Source organism: Tympanuchus pallidicinctus, unplaced genomic scaffold (assembly GCF_026119805.1).
Source record: "Tympanuchus pallidicinctus isolate F22 unplaced genomic scaffold, pur_lepc_1.0 scaffold16, whole genome shotgun sequence".
NCBI classification, from domain to species: Eukaryota; Metazoa; Chordata; class Aves; order Galliformes; family Phasianidae; genus Tympanuchus; species Tympanuchus pallidicinctus.
Genome location: NW_026294679.1, coordinates 2318172 through 2338590, shown reverse-complemented (window position 1 = coordinate 2338590; position 20419 = coordinate 2318172). Strand labels below are relative to the sequence as shown.

At 41.7% G+C, this 20419-nt stretch overlaps 1 protein-coding gene across 2 annotated transcripts in view; it reads left to right on the top strand.

The window, feature by feature from the left end:
- DOCK1 (dedicator of cytokinesis 1) overlaps positions 1 to 20419 on the top strand; it is a 273286-nt gene that overhangs the window by 246892 nt on the left and 5975 nt on the right. For both annotated transcript variants that reach the window (XM_052677007.1, XM_052677006.1), the window contains exons 47-51: positions 353 to 490; positions 2311 to 2456; positions 6932 to 7130; positions 12440 to 12593; positions 17025 to 17170. In XM_052677007.1, coding sequence (XP_052532967.1) covers positions 353 to 490; positions 2311 to 2456; positions 6932 to 7130; positions 12440 to 12593; positions 17025 to 17170 — 783 coding nt within the window. The remainder of the gene's footprint in view (positions 1 to 352; positions 491 to 2310; positions 2457 to 6931; positions 7131 to 12439; positions 12594 to 17024; positions 17171 to 20419) is intronic.

The window sequence follows — 20419 nt, the reverse complement described above, 5'->3', positions numbered from 1 at the left end:
ATTTGAAAGTGCAGCAGGTATTGGGGTTGTGAATGTGGCCTGATAGGAATATTGTGCTGCCAGGTGAATTCAGCTGCTGCTCTGCTATATGAGGATGGGGCAGAACTATGGGTATATTCATTCTGAAGGACTGCAGGTAACAACTGAGAAAAGGAAATCAGATACAACATACTTCTTAGTTTTTTTGTGTTTTTTTTTTTTTTTTACTATCTTGTGTTTCATAGACAGTGGCTTCATTATTGCTGATATTCTACAAGATCTTTCCCTCGTCGTAAAACAAATGCGGGACTTTTGCCTGTACCATCAGTGGGAAGGACTCTGTGCACTAAGGGCTGTGTGTTGTGCTTTGCAGATCCCATTCCTGGCAGAGGGCATCCGCATTCATGGTGAGAAGGTGACGGAGGCACTGAGGCCATTCCATGAGCGGATGGAGGCTTGCTTCAGGCAGCTGAAGGACAAAGTTGAGAAGCAGTATGGTGTCCGAGCTGTGGTAAGTCAGCTGCCAGCATCATGCTTCAAACAGATTGGGCATTTCTCTACACTGTAGGCAACTTTGAATTACTCTGTTTTCACTGATTAAAAAAGTAGTGTTGATGCAGCTGCGGGTGACCTCATTGCAGCCTTTAGTACCTAAAGGGAGCCTACAAACAGGAGGGGAGTCAATTCTTTGAAAGGATGGATAACAGCACGACATGGGGAGTGGTTTCAAGTTGAAGGAGGGATGATTTAGGTTGGATGTTGGGGGGAAGGTCTTTACAGAGAGACTGGTGAGGTGCTGGAACAGCTGCCCAGAGAGGCTGTGATGCCCCAACCATCCCTGGAGGTGTTCAAGGCCAGGTTGGATGGGGCCCTGGGCAGCCTGGGCTGGTGTTAAATGTGGAGGTTGGTGGCCCTGCCTGCAGCAGGGGGTTGGAGCTTCATGAAGTCCCTTCCAACCCAAGCCATTCTGTGATTTACTTCCTTTCCAGATGTCAGAGCCGTACAGGCCTGCAGGGATGTGCAGCCTGCATCTTGGATTTTCACACACCTGGCACTACCCTAAATGCAGGCAATAGATAGCTGCTCCTCTTGGGGGTATAGTGGTGCTGGAGTTGATGCTTTTGCCATTCCATCAAGTGATTTTCAGTTTCTGCTTCATTTTAAGTCAGAGAATAGAAGTTGGTGGTGTTTCCAATGATTTGTTGTTTCACTTTTGAGCGTAACCCATAGAGAAAGAAGGCCAAAAGCCAACATACAGCTTCCTAATTGAGAAAGTAATTGACGATGCTGTCAAAAGCCACACAGTTTGCATGCTGTTGTATGAATCAGTTTGAATAAACAGGACCCAAGAAGCAAATGGTTAGAGTTGTTCTAGGTCTGAGTGCAGAGCTCTGTCCTAACAGTGCACTGAAGACTGCTGGACTTAGTTTTATCTTCATCTGCTGGAAGAACTGACAATGTCTCCTTCAGAGATTGATTTCATTTTTTCTATAGCAATGACTTTTTTTGTAATAGGACAACTGAGATCTTATGTGGAGCTTACCAGCCTTTATAGTGTCCTTCTACGTGCTGCTCCATTAATAGTCCTTTAGATCACTTCTTCCTTAATACACTTAGGTAGAGGAAAGGATCAAATAATCATTTATTCTCTAGGAGAACAGAAGTAATTGACATTAATGACACTTGCATGTCAGTCACTTCAGCAATACACATTTACATCACCAGACAGATGACTGGAAATTCATACACAGGTGGTGTTATCTTCCTCATTTTCGCTCTGCCCACCAGTAAGAATTGTCAGGATTGATGGAGCTTTATCGCTTCTGTCTTCTCTGTACAATGTCAATTTGCCAGTAGTTGACAGGGTGGAAAATCTACCTGTAATTAAACAGCGTGAGATTTGTATTTGTTGACTGAAAGAGTTCAATTATTTTATGCATATATCAGTTATTAATGACTAACAAAGCTTGTATAAATATTCAGAACTCTGAAATTGTCTGCGTGAAAAAAATAAACCTTCCATATATTTTCTTCTTCACCTGGATGTCACTCTGTCAACTGGCTCTCCTGACTCAAAGCTCCTCTTACCGGTGTGGTTGGGTTTTGGTTTTGTTTTGTTTATTTTGTTTAATTTTGAAAAACAAAAACAGAAGAAAACTTCATCTAGCATTTTCCATAGGATTGATCTCCTTGTTGTTAAGCATAATGCGTAATGAACATAACGTGGAAATAAAACCATTGAACCTTTCTGCGTTGCTTTTGGAGCCAGACGTCAGCTTCACTGTGACTTAAAAAGTAAACTCACATCTCTCATGTGTTGCTTTGTTGTAGCCTTCCAGCCTAGATGACAGACGAGGCAGTCGGCCAAGGTCCATGGTGAGGTCTTTCACGATGCCATCGTCTTCAAGGCCGCTGTCAGTTGCCTCAGTGTCATCCATCTCCTCAGACAGCACTCCTTCTCGGCCGGGCTCAGATGGGTGCGTAAGGAGCGACTGTGCAGGGCTGTGTCTTGTAAAGCAAGATTTGGTGTGCAAATCTTAGGATTGTCACCACCCCACAGGCAAAACGCCAACAGAAAAAGATAGAAATGTTTATCTCAAAATATATTCCTTTTTTTTTTTTTTTTAAACAAAAATAAATGTAATGCTGCTTCTGGTACTCTTTCAAACAAAGCCCCCTAAGCATTCAACCCAGATCACCAGCACAACAGGAGATAAGTTTTCTCGTTTTGAACTATTGCAAGTGTAATTGTTTGGAACCGATCGCTTGCAAAGTACGTGATGAGATGAGCTCAGCCAGTCTTGTAGCAGTAAACAGGTGGGGCTCAGGAGAAGGAAGGGATTAGCTGCCTGCTCAGTCATTTCTTCTCACCCATGCTGCCAGAGGGAAAGCTGCTTATGGCAAGATTGTACTTCAAGGGTTATCAAGATATTTCACATGAGAACTGGGAATTCTGTTGATAAGCCCTGTCTCGCAGTCACATCCCTCAAAAGAAATAATCTGTTTTCTTCCTGGGCTTTACGCTCAGCCTCAGAACTTTCTTTTCTCTCCTCCTCCCCCCAGACATATTCACAATCCAGAAACTCAATATTTGACCGAGGCAGCAGTGTTGTAAAAGCCTCCTGAAGGGCTGCTAACTTGCAGAGATGTGCTAGAAATGTCAGTGCCCCTCATGCACCTTCAGAGAAAGTTATTACCTGACTAGAGAGTAAAAGCATCAAGTAAAATTAAGTACAGCGCCCAAGGACCAACATGATACTTACCTTGATTACAAGCAGTTTATGCACACATTGGGAATGAACTGCAAACAGGGCGAGGTTTGGATCTCATTACATTACCCTCTGTAACACATGCACAGTGAATCATGTTTATATAAGCGTAGGACAGCAGAGCCAGTAATGCACTTTCACTAATTCAGCTATGGAAGTTGCCTTGCTGGAATTTCAGCATGCCTGCCATCCCATGTTACTGGGCATGTTATTTTCTTATTTCAGAAGGAAATGATTTTTTCCTCTTCTGTTCTTCATCTTCAATTCTTTCCCTTCCTGCCTCTTTCTCCTTTTCACTTCAAAATCATTACCTGTATCTCTCTTTCTCCACTGAAAGCTGCTTTTGTAATTTTTGCTTCTCCATGCCAGCTTAAGTAGGTGTCGGTTAGGAGATTTTGAGGATCTAGTGAGTCCACTCAATACGTGCATAAGAGCAAAACTCATATGGATCACAGTGCAGCTCAGCTCCTGCTCTGAGCCCCTGGGCTGTGCAGCTGTAATACATGCAGAGAGAACATAGCTAACAAAGATCATCACTTAGAAGACATGAAGAAGTGCTCATTTGCTTGATCAGTTGAGCAGGAGAAGAAAAATCATCAGATGTAAGTAATACAATGGAAGAGCTCTAAAATGCAGATGACAGTAAGAATGCTGTGGGTACTTTGTCACTCCTCACTTGGAAGGAGTTATGTGGTGTCCCAGTCCAAAGTTGATTGGATTTATAATCATGTGGCCTTTCTTACTTTCTGTTGGCCCAGTCTTCAAGATACATTCTTCATAGACTGGAGATAGAGCTAAGAAAAGCAATTAAAAATGGAGCTGACAGTGCCTTACCCGTATCACCCACCCAACTTGTATTTTATACCATCTCCCAGCTGGCCCAGATTTCAGAGCCTTTTAACAATAAGAGCTCAAAGCAGACGTTGACACAGTGTCTGTTTTACAACTCCCAACTCTACGTATAAATAAACCTCCTACTTTAAAGAGAGACCTTTGGTTTAACCGCTGCTCAAAGTGGGACTGCTGAAGCACGGTTGCAGGCACTCACAGCACCAGCTGGGCAAAGGGGAGTCCCACCCCACCTGAGTGTTTTGAAAGGTCTCATGTACTTCCAGTACGAGCATGGCATGCTGGCCCATTTTTGTCACTGATACACTGCGTACAAATAATTAATAGTACTAATAATAGTAATGCCTAGAAGGGAAGCAATTAATCACTGTGTGAAGAGTGGCAATTCTTCTTGTAAACCTGCAAGCTGCCCTCAAGGCAGGGGCACAAGTGGGTGGCTGTCACTGCAATCCAGCACTGCAGGAACAGCCTGGGTGCACAGTTCAGGTGGCTAAAATAACTGCACTGTGCTGGGATGCCTGCACTCACATCCAGGCTTTGCCACTGACGTGCTTTGCAGCCCTGAGTAAGTTGTTCCCCTTCCTTTTCTCTCTCCATAAAATGGGACAGAAGGTATTTTTTAGAGTGCTTTGATGCTGTGAGATAAGGAAACTCTGCCTAACAGCTAAGCTTGCAGTTTTCCAGCTCCTATGATTTTGGTTATAAGAGTAGTGGTTCGGGAGGCTGTTGCCACAGGTTCTGCTTTCAGCATTTTTCCTTCAAATGAAACTGGAAAACATGCACTGAAAGTTGTAGCAACACCACCACCAAAACTGTCCCCGTGCAACACAGTGCAGGATAATTTGCTGCTAGGTGTCACCGTAGTGAAGGTGATGAAGAGAGCATCCCTGCAGGCTGTCTGAAATGTGAAGCCTCCAGTACTTCACAGTTGGCCTTCACACGTGTGTGTCTTCATGGCACCCCAACTGCTACTCCAGTATTAATTATAGAATCACTCAGGCTGGAAAAGACCTTAAAGATCATCGAGTCCAACCACAGCCTACCCGTGCTACCCTAACTAACAGACTAAATCACGTCCCTGAGCACCACATCCAAACAGTTGTTGAACACATCCAAGGATGGCGACTCAACCACCTCCCTGGGGAGCCCATTCCAGTGCTTAACAACCCTTTCTGTAAGGAAGTTTTTCCTGATATAAATTAGTAAGTACTCAGTTTTAAAAAGTTTTAAAGTTTCCTTGGTTGTTGTTCTTAAGATTTTTTCTGATGTGATAATTTGTGGCGTGCTCTTAAAATCCGTTGGTGTAACTTTAACTGGGTTATGTTTTTAGTACTGTTTAGTTAATATGAATTTTAAAACGCTTTTGCTAAGAATATTTTAGCTAGTTAAGAGCAGAATGTCTCTTTGTATTTTACTGAAAGTAGTCCTTAAAAGTCGAGATAAAAGAAAGCTCCCTTTAAATTACTGAGCAAAAAATTAGCTGAAAAGAGCTCCTGTGTGATTTAAATATTCTTTCACTATAATATAAAAGTTATTAAAAAAAAAAAAAGTTTTACTTGAAAAATTCATGAAGCCCCTGAGGATTTTCTTTTTCACTGAAGAGAAGAAGTCTGGTACTGTAGAGTTTGCAGAGATGGTGGTAGTGCATGTCAGCCTTGCGTGTGTTTGCACACTTAGAGCACACGGCTGCAGGTGTGGAGCAGCCATTCCTTAGAAAGTAACCTGGCTCCTCCTGATTGTCTGCACAGTCACTATTGAGATTCTTTGTAATGTCAGAGGGTGGTGAGGCACTGGCACAGGTTGCCCAAGGAGGCTGTGGATGCCCCATCCCTGCAGGCATTCAAAGCCAGGCTGGATGTGGCTCTGGGCAGCCTGGGCTGCTGGTTGGTGACCTGCACACAGCAGGGGGTTGGAGCTGGATGAGCACTGTGCTCCTTTTCAACCCAGGCCATTCTGTGATTGCATGATTTCATCCCCATCAGTGTGCTGTAGGTGAGTCTATCTGTGCGTACTTCTGTCAATATATATCCTAACAGTCTTTTATTACAGACAGGAATGGTTATTGTTTCTGTAATTACGCCTCTATATTTCATACTTCAGTGCAGTGAATGGTGTGATGCTTTTTGCTCTTCCATGAAAACAGACTGTAATTTGGATGAGTTACGGGCATTAGAAAGCTTTTTGTGTTGTGCATGTTCTCACTACATCACTGCAAAACAGTGTCTCAAATGTTAACCTTCTTCCAGGGAATAAAAATATCTCTAAGAACCACAACAAAATGTCTAGGAGGAATTTGAGGACTTGCCTGCTTTTAAATAAATCTGTACTTTTAAAAATTTTGATTTTTTTTAAAATTTATATTTAATTTAAATTTAAATGCTTTAAAAAAAAAACAAAAGTGAAATAAATCCTTGATGCTATTCGTAAACATGCAGACTGCCCAAGGAGCTGGGGTAGGGAGAGTGGTCTTTGCACCCTTCCTTCCGCGGTGCTGGTCTCTGTGCCACCCTGCATACCATGGCTGTACTGAATTAGAAGCTCATTTTCATATAAACCTCATACAGAGGAACTCAGGAGTTTGTGTCCCTGTGAAATAGGAGATACACCACAGAGCAGGGAAATTGGTGTTCCTGGTCCTGGAGCAGCTCTGCGGTCCGTTGTGAACGCAGGCGGTTCTGATTGTTCTGACCTTCTGCCCACACCTTTTCTCTCAGCTGAGGTTTACTGGATTAGGGAACCATCTTTAACCAAAGTGACACTGCTGGGACTATGAAAATTAAAATGAGGCTTTTTGTAAAGAGCGTTTTATTGATCTAAGATGCAATTTTCCTTAGGTTTGTGCTTGAGCCCCTCCTGCCAAAGAAGATGCATTCCAGATCTCAAGATAAATTGGACAAGGATGACCTAGATAAAGACAAGAAAGAAAAGAAGAAGGAGAAAAGAAACAGCAAGCATCAGGAAATATTTGATAAAGAATTTAAGTCTACTGATATTTCTCTGCAGCAGTCTGAAGCAGTGATCCTCTCAGAAACGGTAACTTCAACACATAATGCTTTGCCCAATACTGAGCAGTGTTCTTTCTGGTTTTAAGTTAAAATGCTGATATTTGCAATCTAGTTTTAGTTTAGTTTTTAATGTTTAAACAAAAAATAACTCTAATGGAGTGTGCTGTGTGGTTAATGTATTTGATAATGAATCAAGCATACAGAGTTTATTTACAGAGTAAAAAAAAATCATGGTGTCCTTTATGAAGATCTTCCCGAAAGCTACATATGATCATTTGGTTAAAGGAAAGGAGGTGTGTCTGAAGTAAAATAATGCTACCATCTTAGCAGCCTTTTGAATTTATGTTTCCCAGCAGATTGTGATGGGTTTTCTCATATTTCAGCCAACCACTGCAAGATGGTTTTTGGTGGAAATGTTACAAGGTCATTTCGTGCATGGAATTTCATGCTCTTGAAAGGCTGTTTTGAGCAGAAAATCGTAAGCAGTTCCACCGGTAGCTGTGTAAAGTATATTAACTACAGGACATATCTCTTTTAAGCCCTCTCTTCTTGGCGTATATTTGATTCACTGAAACTGTCCTGAAGGCTCAGGTAACTTCAGACGTTTCAGTTCTGAAATGGAAAGCAAGTCTGCTCTAAGCTGGAGCAGAGGTTTCATGAACTACCCGTAACCTCTGGATCTCTGCCTGGACACCTCTTTGGAGGCCAATAGTTTAAAACTTGCCCTCAAAAAATGAATGTTACTCTCTTTTAAAGACTTGCACATGGATTGTAGAGCCAACTTCTGATTCCTCAGAGTCTTTCGTTGGGGGCTCTGTTATTTACACTGGACTTTGGGAACACTTTCTCGCTGCCCATGAATACTGGATCCTCTGAATCTGTCTGCTTGGTTTTTGTAGCTCACTGTTGCTTATAAACTCAGTCAGCTCCTGTATTTTCTGGGTTTATTCTTTCTTTTTCATCCAGAGATGATCTCATCTCTCAGATACATGTCCTGACATCGTAGAAGATTACAGTCTGATTCTGTTTGATATGGCCACAGGCCCTCTGCTAGCTTAGCAGAACTTCATAAAAACCCTTGGAATCCCATAGGCTTTTCACCCAAACCTCCTTGAAGTCAGTAACAATTTTCCCATTGACTCCTGTAAATTCTGCATCAGTCCTTTTGTTTAAATGGGTATTGCTGCTACCATTGCCAGCCAGATAAGTATTGTTTTCAGAGGGCAAGTAAATTTTGCATCAGTTTCCATAAGTCTTTTTGACCAATGAGTTCTACTCTGGAGATACTAGGCACATTGGATGTAAGCATATTTTGACTAAACCTGGACATTAGCAGGTAGTCAGCTCTTTACAAGGGTAGACAATGGCAGGACAAAGGGAAATGGTTTTAAGTTGAAGGAGGGAAGAATGAGGTTGGATATCAGGAGGAAGTTCTTTCCTATGAGAGTGGTGAGGTGCTGGAGCAGCTGCCCAGAGAGGCTGTGATGCCCCGTCCATCCCTGGAGGTGTTCAAGGCCAGGTTGGATGGGGCCGTGGGCAGCCTGGGCTGCTGTGAAATGTCAAGGTTGCTGGCCCTGCCTGTGGCAGGGGGGTTAGAGATTCATGATCCTTGAGGTTCCTTTCCAACCCAAGCCATTCTGTGATTGCAGCAGCAGAGCACTTGCTCCCCCCAGATCCCTGAACAGACATGCAGAGGTTGTGGGAGAAGATCTCAAGCCACAACAGAAGAAAGTTTAATTTTGAAACAGCTCAGTTGGATGTGCACAGATCCAAGAGACCAGATGGGAGGCATCCAAGGATGGTGAAAAAGCCAGCTGATGTCACTGCAAGATCACTGTCATCTCTGAAAAAATCTCAGACCCTTGCCACAGAGCATCCCTCTTGGAAGCCATTTCCAAGCACATGAAAGACAAGAAGGTGGCTGGAAGTAACCAGCCTCTGTTCACCAAGGGCACATTCATTTACTTAGGATCATAGAATATCCTGAGTTGGAAGGGTCTTACAAGGCTCACTGTGCAAGACTCCTTGCGTCACACAGACACTTGTCCTCTTACATCTTCTAACTACTGCCACTCACTGCTAGTTTCAGTGAATGAAGCTCATCCCTCCTACCTCTTAGAATTCATATTCCTGTATGCATCCATACTCATTTTAACTCTTCATTGGCCACGTTGCAGATGTTACAAGGACCTTTGTAATCACTAAACTTCAGCATCACGAAAGGAAAGGAATGCAGTGTTCCTGGACCAGTATCTGTTGGAGGCAGAGAAGATCTTAAAAACTAGGAAGGGAAGCATGGTAGCCCTTCTAGGCACGCTCCAGTTTGTCATCTGAGGGAAAAAAATGGGCAAAGTCCAATATGAGTTTTCCTCTCCTTCTCTAGTCAAGAGTTTTCAGTGCATGACTGTATGCAGTTTTCCCCTGGTTATAAAGATGAAGGGAAATTAGATGCCATAATTAGTTACTCACAGTTACTTTGAGTTTCTTGAAATCCACAGACCACGAATGTGAACCAGAGTTCATATTACTCTTTAAGTATCTGCAGATGAGAAGGGTTCCAAAATGACCACATCAAATTTTCATGGGTGTCAATGAGGCTCATTTTCTCTAGAGTGGGAGACAGAAGAAACTCTCTTTTGAGATTAGGTTACAGTGATTGGACAATTCCCATTGCTGTCTTCAGGAATTTTTGAAAGGTAATGTTCAGTAGCTTAAAGATAAAATTTGTCTGCTGTTAAAATTGCACTCAGGAGAGAGATGTCCCCTATTAATAATATAGAGGGGAAATCATTACCTTTTATGTGTAAGACCTCAAATTTTCCATTGTTGTACTTCAATGAGCTGTGCTTTGTGCAAGTTCCCTTGCACTTGGGGAGAAGAATTCCAGCCAGCTGGATTTCTCAGCACCAACTCACACAAAACCCTTATTTCTCCTGCAGCAGAGGAGGAGGCTCAGCAGTCACCCCGTGTGCTGAGTTCAGCAGGGCTCTTCCCACGTGTCACCCAACATTGCCATCATCAAGTGATGGGTGATGTAAGATAGCTCGGGGTGATGCTGAAGGATGCATATCCACCTGGAAAACTGCACTCAGTATTGACACAGCTGAAGCAGAATAAATGAGAACCTGTCGTGGATTTGGATGTGGAATTCGTCAAAACAATCAGCTGCTCTCTTCAGCATGGAGCTGCCTGATGCCATGAGTATTCCTATCACTACGGTGGACCTTCTTATGTAGGAACTATTTTTTTTGCAGTTAAATGAATCTTCAAGGAAGAGCATAAGAAGATTATACAACTGTGCAGAACTACCTCGTCGAGCTCGTACTTAAAAAAGGAGCATTTGGAGCCGTTTTGTCTAGTCATGTGGCTTAAATACTTTTTTTCAAATTCTCTGTACTTGGAATGAATTTTTTGACTGATCAAAACCCAAGCCCTAATTACAGAGATCTTGTAGTACTCTGATCTTATCAGAAGATAAATTAAACGCCTTTGGTATGTGAAGATCATCAGTACTGTCTTTATAGTTTTCTAGAGATTTATATCTTCTTTTAAGTATCACATGAACTTCTTTAACATAAATTCTCTTTGTTAGTTCTTTGATTCTGCGGGCTGATAGCAAATATAACACTGAAGTCAGGTATTTAACAGACCACTTGAAAGCTTATGTTTGTAATCAGAATAATGGCCTATACCTTTATTGATTTAGTGACATCTAACATTGCTCACCATTGATCTTGCTTTTGTTAGACTGAAGGAAAAAAAAAAGAAAAGAAAGAAATAGAAATGGGTTCATTATGGATTAGTTGTCTCCAATGAGTTCCTATCCTATAACCGTGAACCTTGGAGAGCCAAGCAGGTCAGTCACATACATGTTAAAATTTATTTTAGAGAAGTATCATAGAATCACAGAATGGCTTGGGTTGGAAGGATCATGAAGCTCCAACCTCTCACCACACGCAGGGCCACCAACCTCCACATTTCACAGCAGCCCAGGCTGCCCAGGGCCCCATCCAACCTGGCCTTGAACACCTCCAGGGATGGACGGGGCATCACAGCCTCTCTGGGCAGCTGTTGCAGCACCTCACCATAGACATAAACTTGATTTTGTGTTTTGCTGTATTTTATTTTATTTTTCTTGATGCTTGTATTGCAGGTTTCCTGAGTAGCTAGAACATTTTTCTTAGTTGCTTTTCTATAATTTTATACTTCTGAGAAAGCAATTACCATGCTTATTCATTCTGCTAAAAATACGCTTGAAAAGATCTTGAAAGAAACCTTTGGATTCTTTGGGAGTTGAATTTTAGTATCAGGAAACTTCTGAAAGGTCAATCTGAGGTCTTCATGATAAAAGTTGCATGTTTCTGCTCACTTCTCTCAGAAGGGTTCTAGTGACAGCCTTTTGTGATAGCCCTTCTAGGGTTTGTTTTCTGAAAACAGAAAGAAGTACTGCAGTGTTCTTCTCCTTCACTGTTGTCATGGGCGGAATGACAAAATCATTTAAAAAGAATGAGTTTCTGCCTGCAGTTTCCATTTTGCCTTAATGCTGCACCATACTTGGTTGGCCATGCTTGCCACCTTAACTTCAAGCTTCTGCTTCATTTTCTGTGGTCTCCTGAAAAGTGTTCCTTTCCTCACTGTGATTACTGAAAATACTGGGCCAGTGGATGGGTAGGAAAGAGTAGAACTCAGGATTAAAAGAAATCACTGTAATAAAAATACGAGGTATGGCTACAAGTATCGTGTTAGGGCTTCTGATGGGAAAATGTAAATGGTTTGTGAAATGAAATAATAGGGATATTCCAGGGAATTAAATATAACCACAAACCTGCACAGTAAAAAGTCTGCTTCTGGATGGATGATGTTTTCTTCAGGAGAATCTGTGCGTGCAAACTGTTAGGGAGAGAGGTTTTAATGGAAAGTAGAGCCATGTGAGGAGAAAGAACAGATTGTGAATGATCATGTGTGTCAGTATGTAGGCTTACTTACCTGTAACATGTCAAGCAAGTATACTGAGAGTTGGATCTTTACTTCAGAAAGATATACCAGGCTCCAGGAAGGGGCATGCATTGAGCCTCATTGTGATACCTGGGGAGATGGGAAGAGCATTTGGAGCTCTAAAATACTGCATTAAATCAGAAATATTGCATGTTTCCATTGCTGTGTTACTGTGCAGGAAGCAGTGGCCGAATGCAGCTATCACAGCCTGCTGTTCAGTAACGCTATGTGTTCCTTTCTGCCTAACGCTGATGAGCTCTGGTGTTACTGGCAAGTGCATGCCTGTATGTGTGCTGTGCTGCAGTGAAACTACTGGGGTTTTCATTTTTTGTCCCTCTGCAGATCAGCCCACTGAGACCACAGAGACCAAAAAGCCAGGTCCTCAACGTCATGTCAAGCGAAAGGCGTTTCTCCGTCTCCCCTTCGCCTTGCAGCTCCCAAGTGACACCACCTCCCATAACTCCACGGACAAAACTGTCTTTCAGCATACAGTCCAGTAAGTCTTTCATTAAATTTTATTTTCCTGGAGTATTTTCTTGCACAGTAACTGCCCTTAGGGAATTGCGTTTCCTGAGCATCACATTGAGCATCGCACCTGGGGCTGAGTTCTTCCAGTTACTCTTTTTGCCATCACCATGGAACGTAGCAGGCAGGAGCAAGGACAGCTTAGCTCTTACCCTCTTGTTCCTTGCATTTGCTGCCAACAAAAGTTATTTAAGCATTTTATGAAAGAAAAATGATTGCACCGATAATGTTTCTTTTTACTTTCAAATAATGATTAAAAATCACTTGTGTATTTAGTAATTGTCAGAAATCAGTGTTGAACTCAATTCTATATTGGATTTTTGATATTTTATAGCATTAAAATCAGAAAAATAGCCTTCTGATATAATTGTATCTTTATGGAGCATTTATTTACTATTGAGTGAGTGGAAGCCAAAAGAAATAAAGGTCTTTTCTAATGTTTGGTTTGGGTTTTGTTTGACATTGACATCTATCACTTAGGTTTTCTGTAAAAGATCATACGTTAGCCTCCACACTCAGGAAACCCTGTGGCAAATCTGAGTGTAATGTAACACATATTTCTTTCATAGTGTTGTTCTCCAAAAACTGAGTCTCAGAGTTTTCTTTTGCTGGCCTGTGAAAAATGAATTATCTTTTTGGTATGCGTACCCAAATCCCAGTGCAACAGGCTAAATGTTAGCAAAGAGGAGAATAGATGAAAAGAAGAAAAAGATTCTTACTCGATGAAGATTATTTTGTCTTACTTGCTTTTCTGACACTTAAATCCTTTTCTCTTAAATAACAAATGTTTTGGAAAGTTCTTGTTGCCAATTGCGGATGGATATCCTGTGAGCAAGGAATGTGTTCCACACACCTATAGCAACAGAACTGCCCTCTAAACGATTTGAAACTGTTGGTTACAAAGATATTGTGAAAGAGGAGTAAGCAAATGGAAATCCATGCAACCTTTGCTTAGCCAAACACCCCAAGTAGCTGTTTGCATAGTTCTCCTTTCTTTCTATTGTTGATAGCTGAAAACTATAAAACTATTGGCAAACTAAAAACTGAAAATGCAGACAATTAAAGTACATACATTCCTGCAAAAAAAAAAAAAAATTCTTGGGATGAGATCATTTCTTTTTATATATAATTTATTAAAGCCAACTTAATCTCTTTTCTTAAAACAGTATCTGAAACTTTTGTGTGCGTTTGAGAATGTTTGCATCTATTTACTTGAGTTTTAGATGCATTACATAAAATAAGTTACTGCTTTAGTTACTGCTAAGTACATGAGACTTGTCCATAGCTGCCTGAGGAGTTACAGCAATGAAATTCTGTGGAATTCCCAGGATAAAAAAGTTACTTGGGTGCACAAATTGGCTAAAAGCAGTTAATGGGTTGCTAAGTAATATTGCTTGCTTGTTAGCAGGCAGTTTAGGAGAATGGAGTGTAAAATTTGGTCATTAGGTTAAGATGAAAAGAAGTCATGCAGCTGATCTCCTGCCAGCTCAAAGAGATTCTCAGGGGCAATTGTCCAGTAAAGAATAAATATTCAGACCGTAGCAGTCTGATGAAACGCCTTGAATGACGAGAGCAAAACAGAAAGGATGGGTAAGAAGTTGCAGAAGGAGAATAACAGGTTTTGAGCAAATAGACCTCTTAAAGCTTAACAGTGAAAATTAGTGATGTTTGCGTTCAGTGCTTTTTTTCTGCAGTAGGCTAGGTGACTGCTGGATTTCATTAAATTGTGTGAGAAGTTAGCTCCTAATGCTATTATTATTTTCATAGGATCATAGAATCATAGAATGGCTTGGGTTGGAAGGGACACCAAGTGTCATCAAGTTCCATGTCCACTGCCACAGGCTGGGCCACCAACTCTAGATCTGGCACTAGACTGGTTTGCCCAGGGCCCCATCCAACCTGGCCTTGAACACCTCCAGAGATGGGACATACACAGCCTCTCTGGACAGCTGTTCCAGCACCTCACCACTCTCATAGTAAAGAATTTCCCCTTGATATCCAATCTAAACTCTCCTTGAGCTTAAAACCATCTCCCCGTGTCTTATCACTACCTACCCAAGTAAAAAGTGTTATTTCCTCTGCAGCTTATGAAAGCATTGCTCACTTGTCTTTCCGTGGGTCTTCCAAATGGATAAGATCTGGAAGAGTATTTCGCCCTGTGAAGGAAAGGGTTGATTGGGCACCTAATAAAATTAGTTTTACATCCTCTTGGTAGCACCCATTAGTCTTCATGCATTGCTAGAGATGAAGTTAGCAGACACCGTAGCATCGTGTGAGATTTCAAGACGAAGTATTTAGAGCAGTTAAATCTGGCTACTAACAGAATGGAAGGAGTGGATTTCTGATGTATGTCTGTGAGTAGCAGCATGTGGTTATGGTGATGTTCAAGTCTTCTCCCAGGGAGACTAGAAACATGACTTGTTTACAGTACATGCCCAAGGAAAGATTCCCTCTGTGAACCAGAATCTGAGGTTCTGGTAAAGTTACAACTCTAAAGAAAATGCCATTTTTGAAACATCTCCCAGTGCTATCCTAAAAGGCATGGGGGAAAAAAAGCACAAAGAAGAAGTACGTGTATACATATGTACATACATGTGGGACTGTAGATGAGACATAGCACAGTCGAGGAGCCTTTTTTTCTGTGAGGTGTATGTCCTTAAAAGTCTGTGATCTGACACACAGCGTGGCTGGGAAGTGCATGCAAAGTGATTAGGAAAGTTCATTGGCAGCATCAACATGTCGATAGAAATAGGCTGTGTTGTCATGCAGTTCTGTTCTAGTGATGTGAGCTAGTCAAAGTAGAGTCTGGTGGATGTGTATAAAAGGAAGTATTATTAATACTGGAATGGCTGAGGAGTGGAGAAATCAGCTGTGTAGGAAAAGAAGGATGAGAAACAGAGGCAGTGGAAAAAGAGATGAGAAATGTAGGATGAACGCCACTGTTCAGCCTGATGTAGGAGAAACCTCTGAAAGTTTGAAGTCCCAGGATGGAAAATATTCTTGTTCCTGACGTAGTGAAAGTCTGAGTGAAAGGAAGGGTAAAAATTACAGTTTTCAGTGACAAATCAATACAGCCTTACTGTTAAATTGTCTTGGTGAGAAGCCGTGTTAGAGAATAATAAAAGGGCACTTCTTACAAGGTATCGATAGAAATCTTGCGATAAAAATATCTGAATACCACCGTCCTCCAGTGGTTTTACAAATCATTTCAGTAAAATAAGAATAATATTTTCTTCATCCCTCAAATGAAAACGCTCGCCCTAATTGACCAAAAAATAAATAAAGTTTCTTATCTCTCTGAGCTCGCAGTGGGTTTTGCCTGCGTTCAAATGACTGAATTACCCTGGAATACACCGTGGGTGGATTTCTACACAGGAACATATGTATCACTCAGGCTTCAATAAACTTTATCATCCCTCAGGCTGTTCCCCTTTACAGCAGCACATACCTGCTAGGATTTATCTGCTAAGAAAAGGGAATTTTCTACCCAGCAAACAGTACTAATAAATGTTCTGTGCCTTTTCTTGCGTGCGTTTATTTACTCAGCAACTAATGACTGCTCATTTATTATAGTTACCTAGAGTTCGAATTTTTTTGAGAGAGATGTAGTTAATTACAGGCTTTCATTTGTGCATTTTGTTAACAAGAAGCTTTTATTTTACTGTTGGAAAGTAAATAAAGCTTAGCTCAATTATTCTTTCACTGCGCTTACCAAACTTCTGTTGTTAATTCAAATAAAATGTGTAAGTGCAGAGCTTACAGCTGAGAAAGTTATATTTGCCAAGTTATGTATATTTTGGTGTGACATCTGAATGGAAATGTGTTGTCATTTTTTGTTAAAAAGAGGGAATTGTTTAAGTATTTTGAGTGTACCCTAAAAATTAGCCCAACCTGACTCCACACTGCATACATCCCCCTCATAGGGCACTTGGTTCACTTGTTCTTTTCACATTTGAAATCCCTCATTTCACGAACTGAAGATAATTGTAGAGGCAACAAAGAGCAGAGGAAGATGTTGCCTGTGCAGCATTATCACAGAATCACAGAATGGCCAGGGTTGGAAGGGACCTCAAGGATCATGAATCTCCAACCTCCCTGCCACATGCAGGGCCACCAACCTCCACACTTAATACTGGACCAGGATGCCCAAGGCTCCATCCAGGAGTCCATAGAGCTGGAAGAGACCTTGAAAGGCCACCTAGTCCAACTCCCTGCAATGAACAGGGACACCAGAGCTAAATCAGACTGCCCAGGGCCTGATTCAGCCTTGCCTTGAGAGTCTCCAGGGACAGGGCATCCAAAACATCATTTTCCTTTTATCAGTGCTATAAGAATAGGCATAGTTGGGATCTTTGGAGTCTGCACAGTTATTGAGAAGTTAACCAAATGGTGATTTTTGCAGATCTGGAGCTGAACGGCATGTCTGGTGCTGACCTGGCCGACATCCCTCCTCCTCTGCCTCTCAAAGGAAGCATGGCTGACTATGGGAATCTCATGGAAAGTCAAGACTTGATCAGTCCAACAACATCCCCCCCTGCTCATCAAAGGGTGAGTCACAGAGACAATGATTTTCTGCCATTCTCTTTGCTTTGTTACTTGTTACAGCTCACAAAGTGTAACTCCGTGAATAGACGTCAGCAGAGCCAAAGGTTTCTGCAGCTGCAAACAGCTGGAGTAGGAAGGAGCAGTGTTGCTCATTGGGGCTGATTTGAAGCAAGGTTGGGTGCATTCTGCTAGAGAAGATTCAGCAAAATGTCCTTAGATATGTTGGTAAGGGAGCTTAAACTGACAGGATCTAGTCTCAGCAGCACATTAGTTTTTATAGCCTTTCAATCCTGTCTCAGAGATGGAAATAAAATATGTACCTGACGTCTTTCCCTTTTGGAGTTGTGTTTTGTCAGCATTCAATTGCCACTTGTTTCCTAGAGGCAAACATGCACTCTCCCTTTGAGGAAAGAGCTCAGAAACGTTCTTCATCATGAATGTGGTTCCCACCTTTCTGAACAAAATATGCTTTTTCAACGTAGTTTTCCTGCGTCCTGGAAGCTTTTAGAAATAATCCAGTCTCTTTTCTGTGTAACAGAAAGTGTCACAGTGCATCACAGTACACAAGTCTGGCTTTTCCCATGTTTAAAACTCTGTGTACTAGCAGGAATTTAGTATTTTCAGGCTAAATGGGGAAAAAACAAGCATAGAAGTGACATCAGGAATGTAAGCAGTGTTATCCCTCTATTTCTGTCTTCTCTTGCATAATGCCAAGCTCTCCCTCTTGCCCATTTCACTGGCTTCTCTATCAGGGTCCAGCTATTGCTTAACCTGGGTACAGACCTCTAAGTGGAAAATTATGGAATGTACAGGATTTTTGTCTGAGGAATCAATCTTCATGAAGAAACTTAAGAAATTCAGATAAGCTTTCAGATTGGTTAAACTTCTTCCTTTATGAGTTTTGGAGTACACATTTTGAGACATATATGTTTTGTGGGATATACTGGTAGGTTTCAGGTCATGGAAGTAGCTCAGGGTTGTAAACTTAAGTTCAGTTCTCAATTGGAAAGATGATACAGTGAGATGATAAAATACGTGTGGGAAATAAAATCCCAGTGGCTGGGTTCTTTTCCTTTTCTTGCAAGGCTATTTGGAGGGTTTTTGTGCAGTGAAGAAATGGTAGATATTTGCAGTACTGTTGGCAGATGCCGTTCTGTTGTGCTGCTCACACAGAGTTTCGAAGTCTGGAAAATGAATCTAAAGCACATTTGTCACAAAGGCACAGGTAATAGTGCTAGAATTAATTTTAGACGAAGTTTCTAGCTCTGTTTTACTCTGCACGTTTATTTCATCAAGCTTATAGGGCGGAAACTGTAAAGGACATGAAGAAAACAAGCAGTGCTGGACTTGAAAGACCAGAGGAGTAAATTCTTATAGCTGCTGTGATTAAATCCCACTGGGCAGTTCTCAATGCCTTGTGTTTCAAATAACTGCATTCTCCATAACGTTATGATTCTCTGCCCAGTGAACTGATGATCTTTAAAACTAGACTCATTTTTATCAGTGAAGAAAAATTAGTAAAAAACAAACCAAAAAAAAAGTGGTAGATAACATTATATCAGCAGCATTTGAATTGGATTTCTTTCTTTGCATAAGAAATTATTACATGGTTTGCCATAGATGCCTTGCAGTCCATTAGGAGAAACAAAAAAAAAAGCACCTTAGTGAACTGAAACGTGCATTGATAAATGCATCAATACTTGAAACTTCAGGCAAGAGTGTCACTTAATGCCTGAGATTGTAATCTTAGATTATTTGGGGGCTACTCTTAGCTTAGTCTATTTAAGTCTTTTATCCCAGTAATCATCTAATTATAATTATCAGATTGTCCTCTTATTCATTGTTAACTATGATACCCTTATATACATTTTCTTGCACTGTATGATTTGTTCTGCTAAAAATGTTCTTAATAATACATGGGAACATAAAAAAGAAGCCTGCAACTCCTGCAAGGATTATTATTACATCAAGGGATTCCTCTAGGCACTTCTCATTCTTTATGGGTTCATCCATACCCTTGCATATAAATCAACTGCCTACTTAGTATTCACAGCAAAAAGGGAAACTCAAAGAAAATAGACAGAGCAGCTCTTCCATTTGTAATAGCAGCTGTAACACATACTGAGCATCAGCTGGTGGTTTGACAGGACGACCTCCATCAGCCCAGCAGTAGATGGAGGATGTGGTGAGGAGGGTCGCAATGGTGCGTGCAGAGGGAACCCAAACAGGCTGAGTGGGGCTGACAGTGACAGCACTAAGCACAGTGTGGACCAAAGGCTGAGGCTGGAAAACCAGCTGAAACTGTGAGGGCATCAGGCAGTTCGGAAGCAGCTGCTTCACCGTTTGTAACCATTTCTTCATTGATGTGAATCTCAGGAGGTTGCCGTCAGGTTTCTGAGAGGTCCCCTTTTTCTTTCCTAAATGCTTCCCTCTTGCTTGATTGCTCAGGGCAGCAGGGGCTGGTGCAGACTGCAGGGCAACTCGAGTCTCACCTGGGAATCCCAATGCTGGTTAAAGGTGGGCCAGGAATTGGACCCAGCGCAGTGGGAGGGCAGCTGCTAGCATTCTCCTTTGGAGAAGTTGGAAAGAGTGAAAGTAACAGACACTGGGACCAAAGCCTTTCCATGATTGAGATTTAGAATTGATCTTAGGAATAAATTCTTTACTGTGAGGGTGGTAAGGCACTGGGATGGGCTGTCTATGGAAGCACGGGATTCTCTATCCTCCTCAGAGCTGAAGGTCAGTCTGGATGGAGCTTTGGGTGACTTGCTCTAGTGTAAGACCCATTGCAGGGGTTGAAACTGGGTGATTGTTAAGGTCCCTTCCAACCCAAGCCATTCTCTCATTCTGTTATCACAGAGTCATAGAATGAATCACGGACTCACGGAGTGAGTCCCAACAGCTACATCAGGCTGCCCATCCATCCAGCCTGGCCTTGAGCTCCTGTAGGGATGGGGCACCCACACTACTCTAGGCAGCCTGTTCCAGGGCCTCACTGCCTTCTGAGTGAAGAGTTTATCCCTAACATTTAACTGAAGTCTCTCCTCTTTTAGTTTAAGGCCATTCTCACTTGTTCTGTCGCTGTCAGATTGTGGTGGATAGAAGATGATGCATAGAAGTATATCAGACTATACCCAAGGATACCCAAAAGTTATTTTTCTTACAAGATAATCTTAGGCACTCACAAAAGAAGAAAAAGTCAGTTTTGACTTGCCATCTGATGGTTACTTTTGGCTGCTGGAGATGAGGACC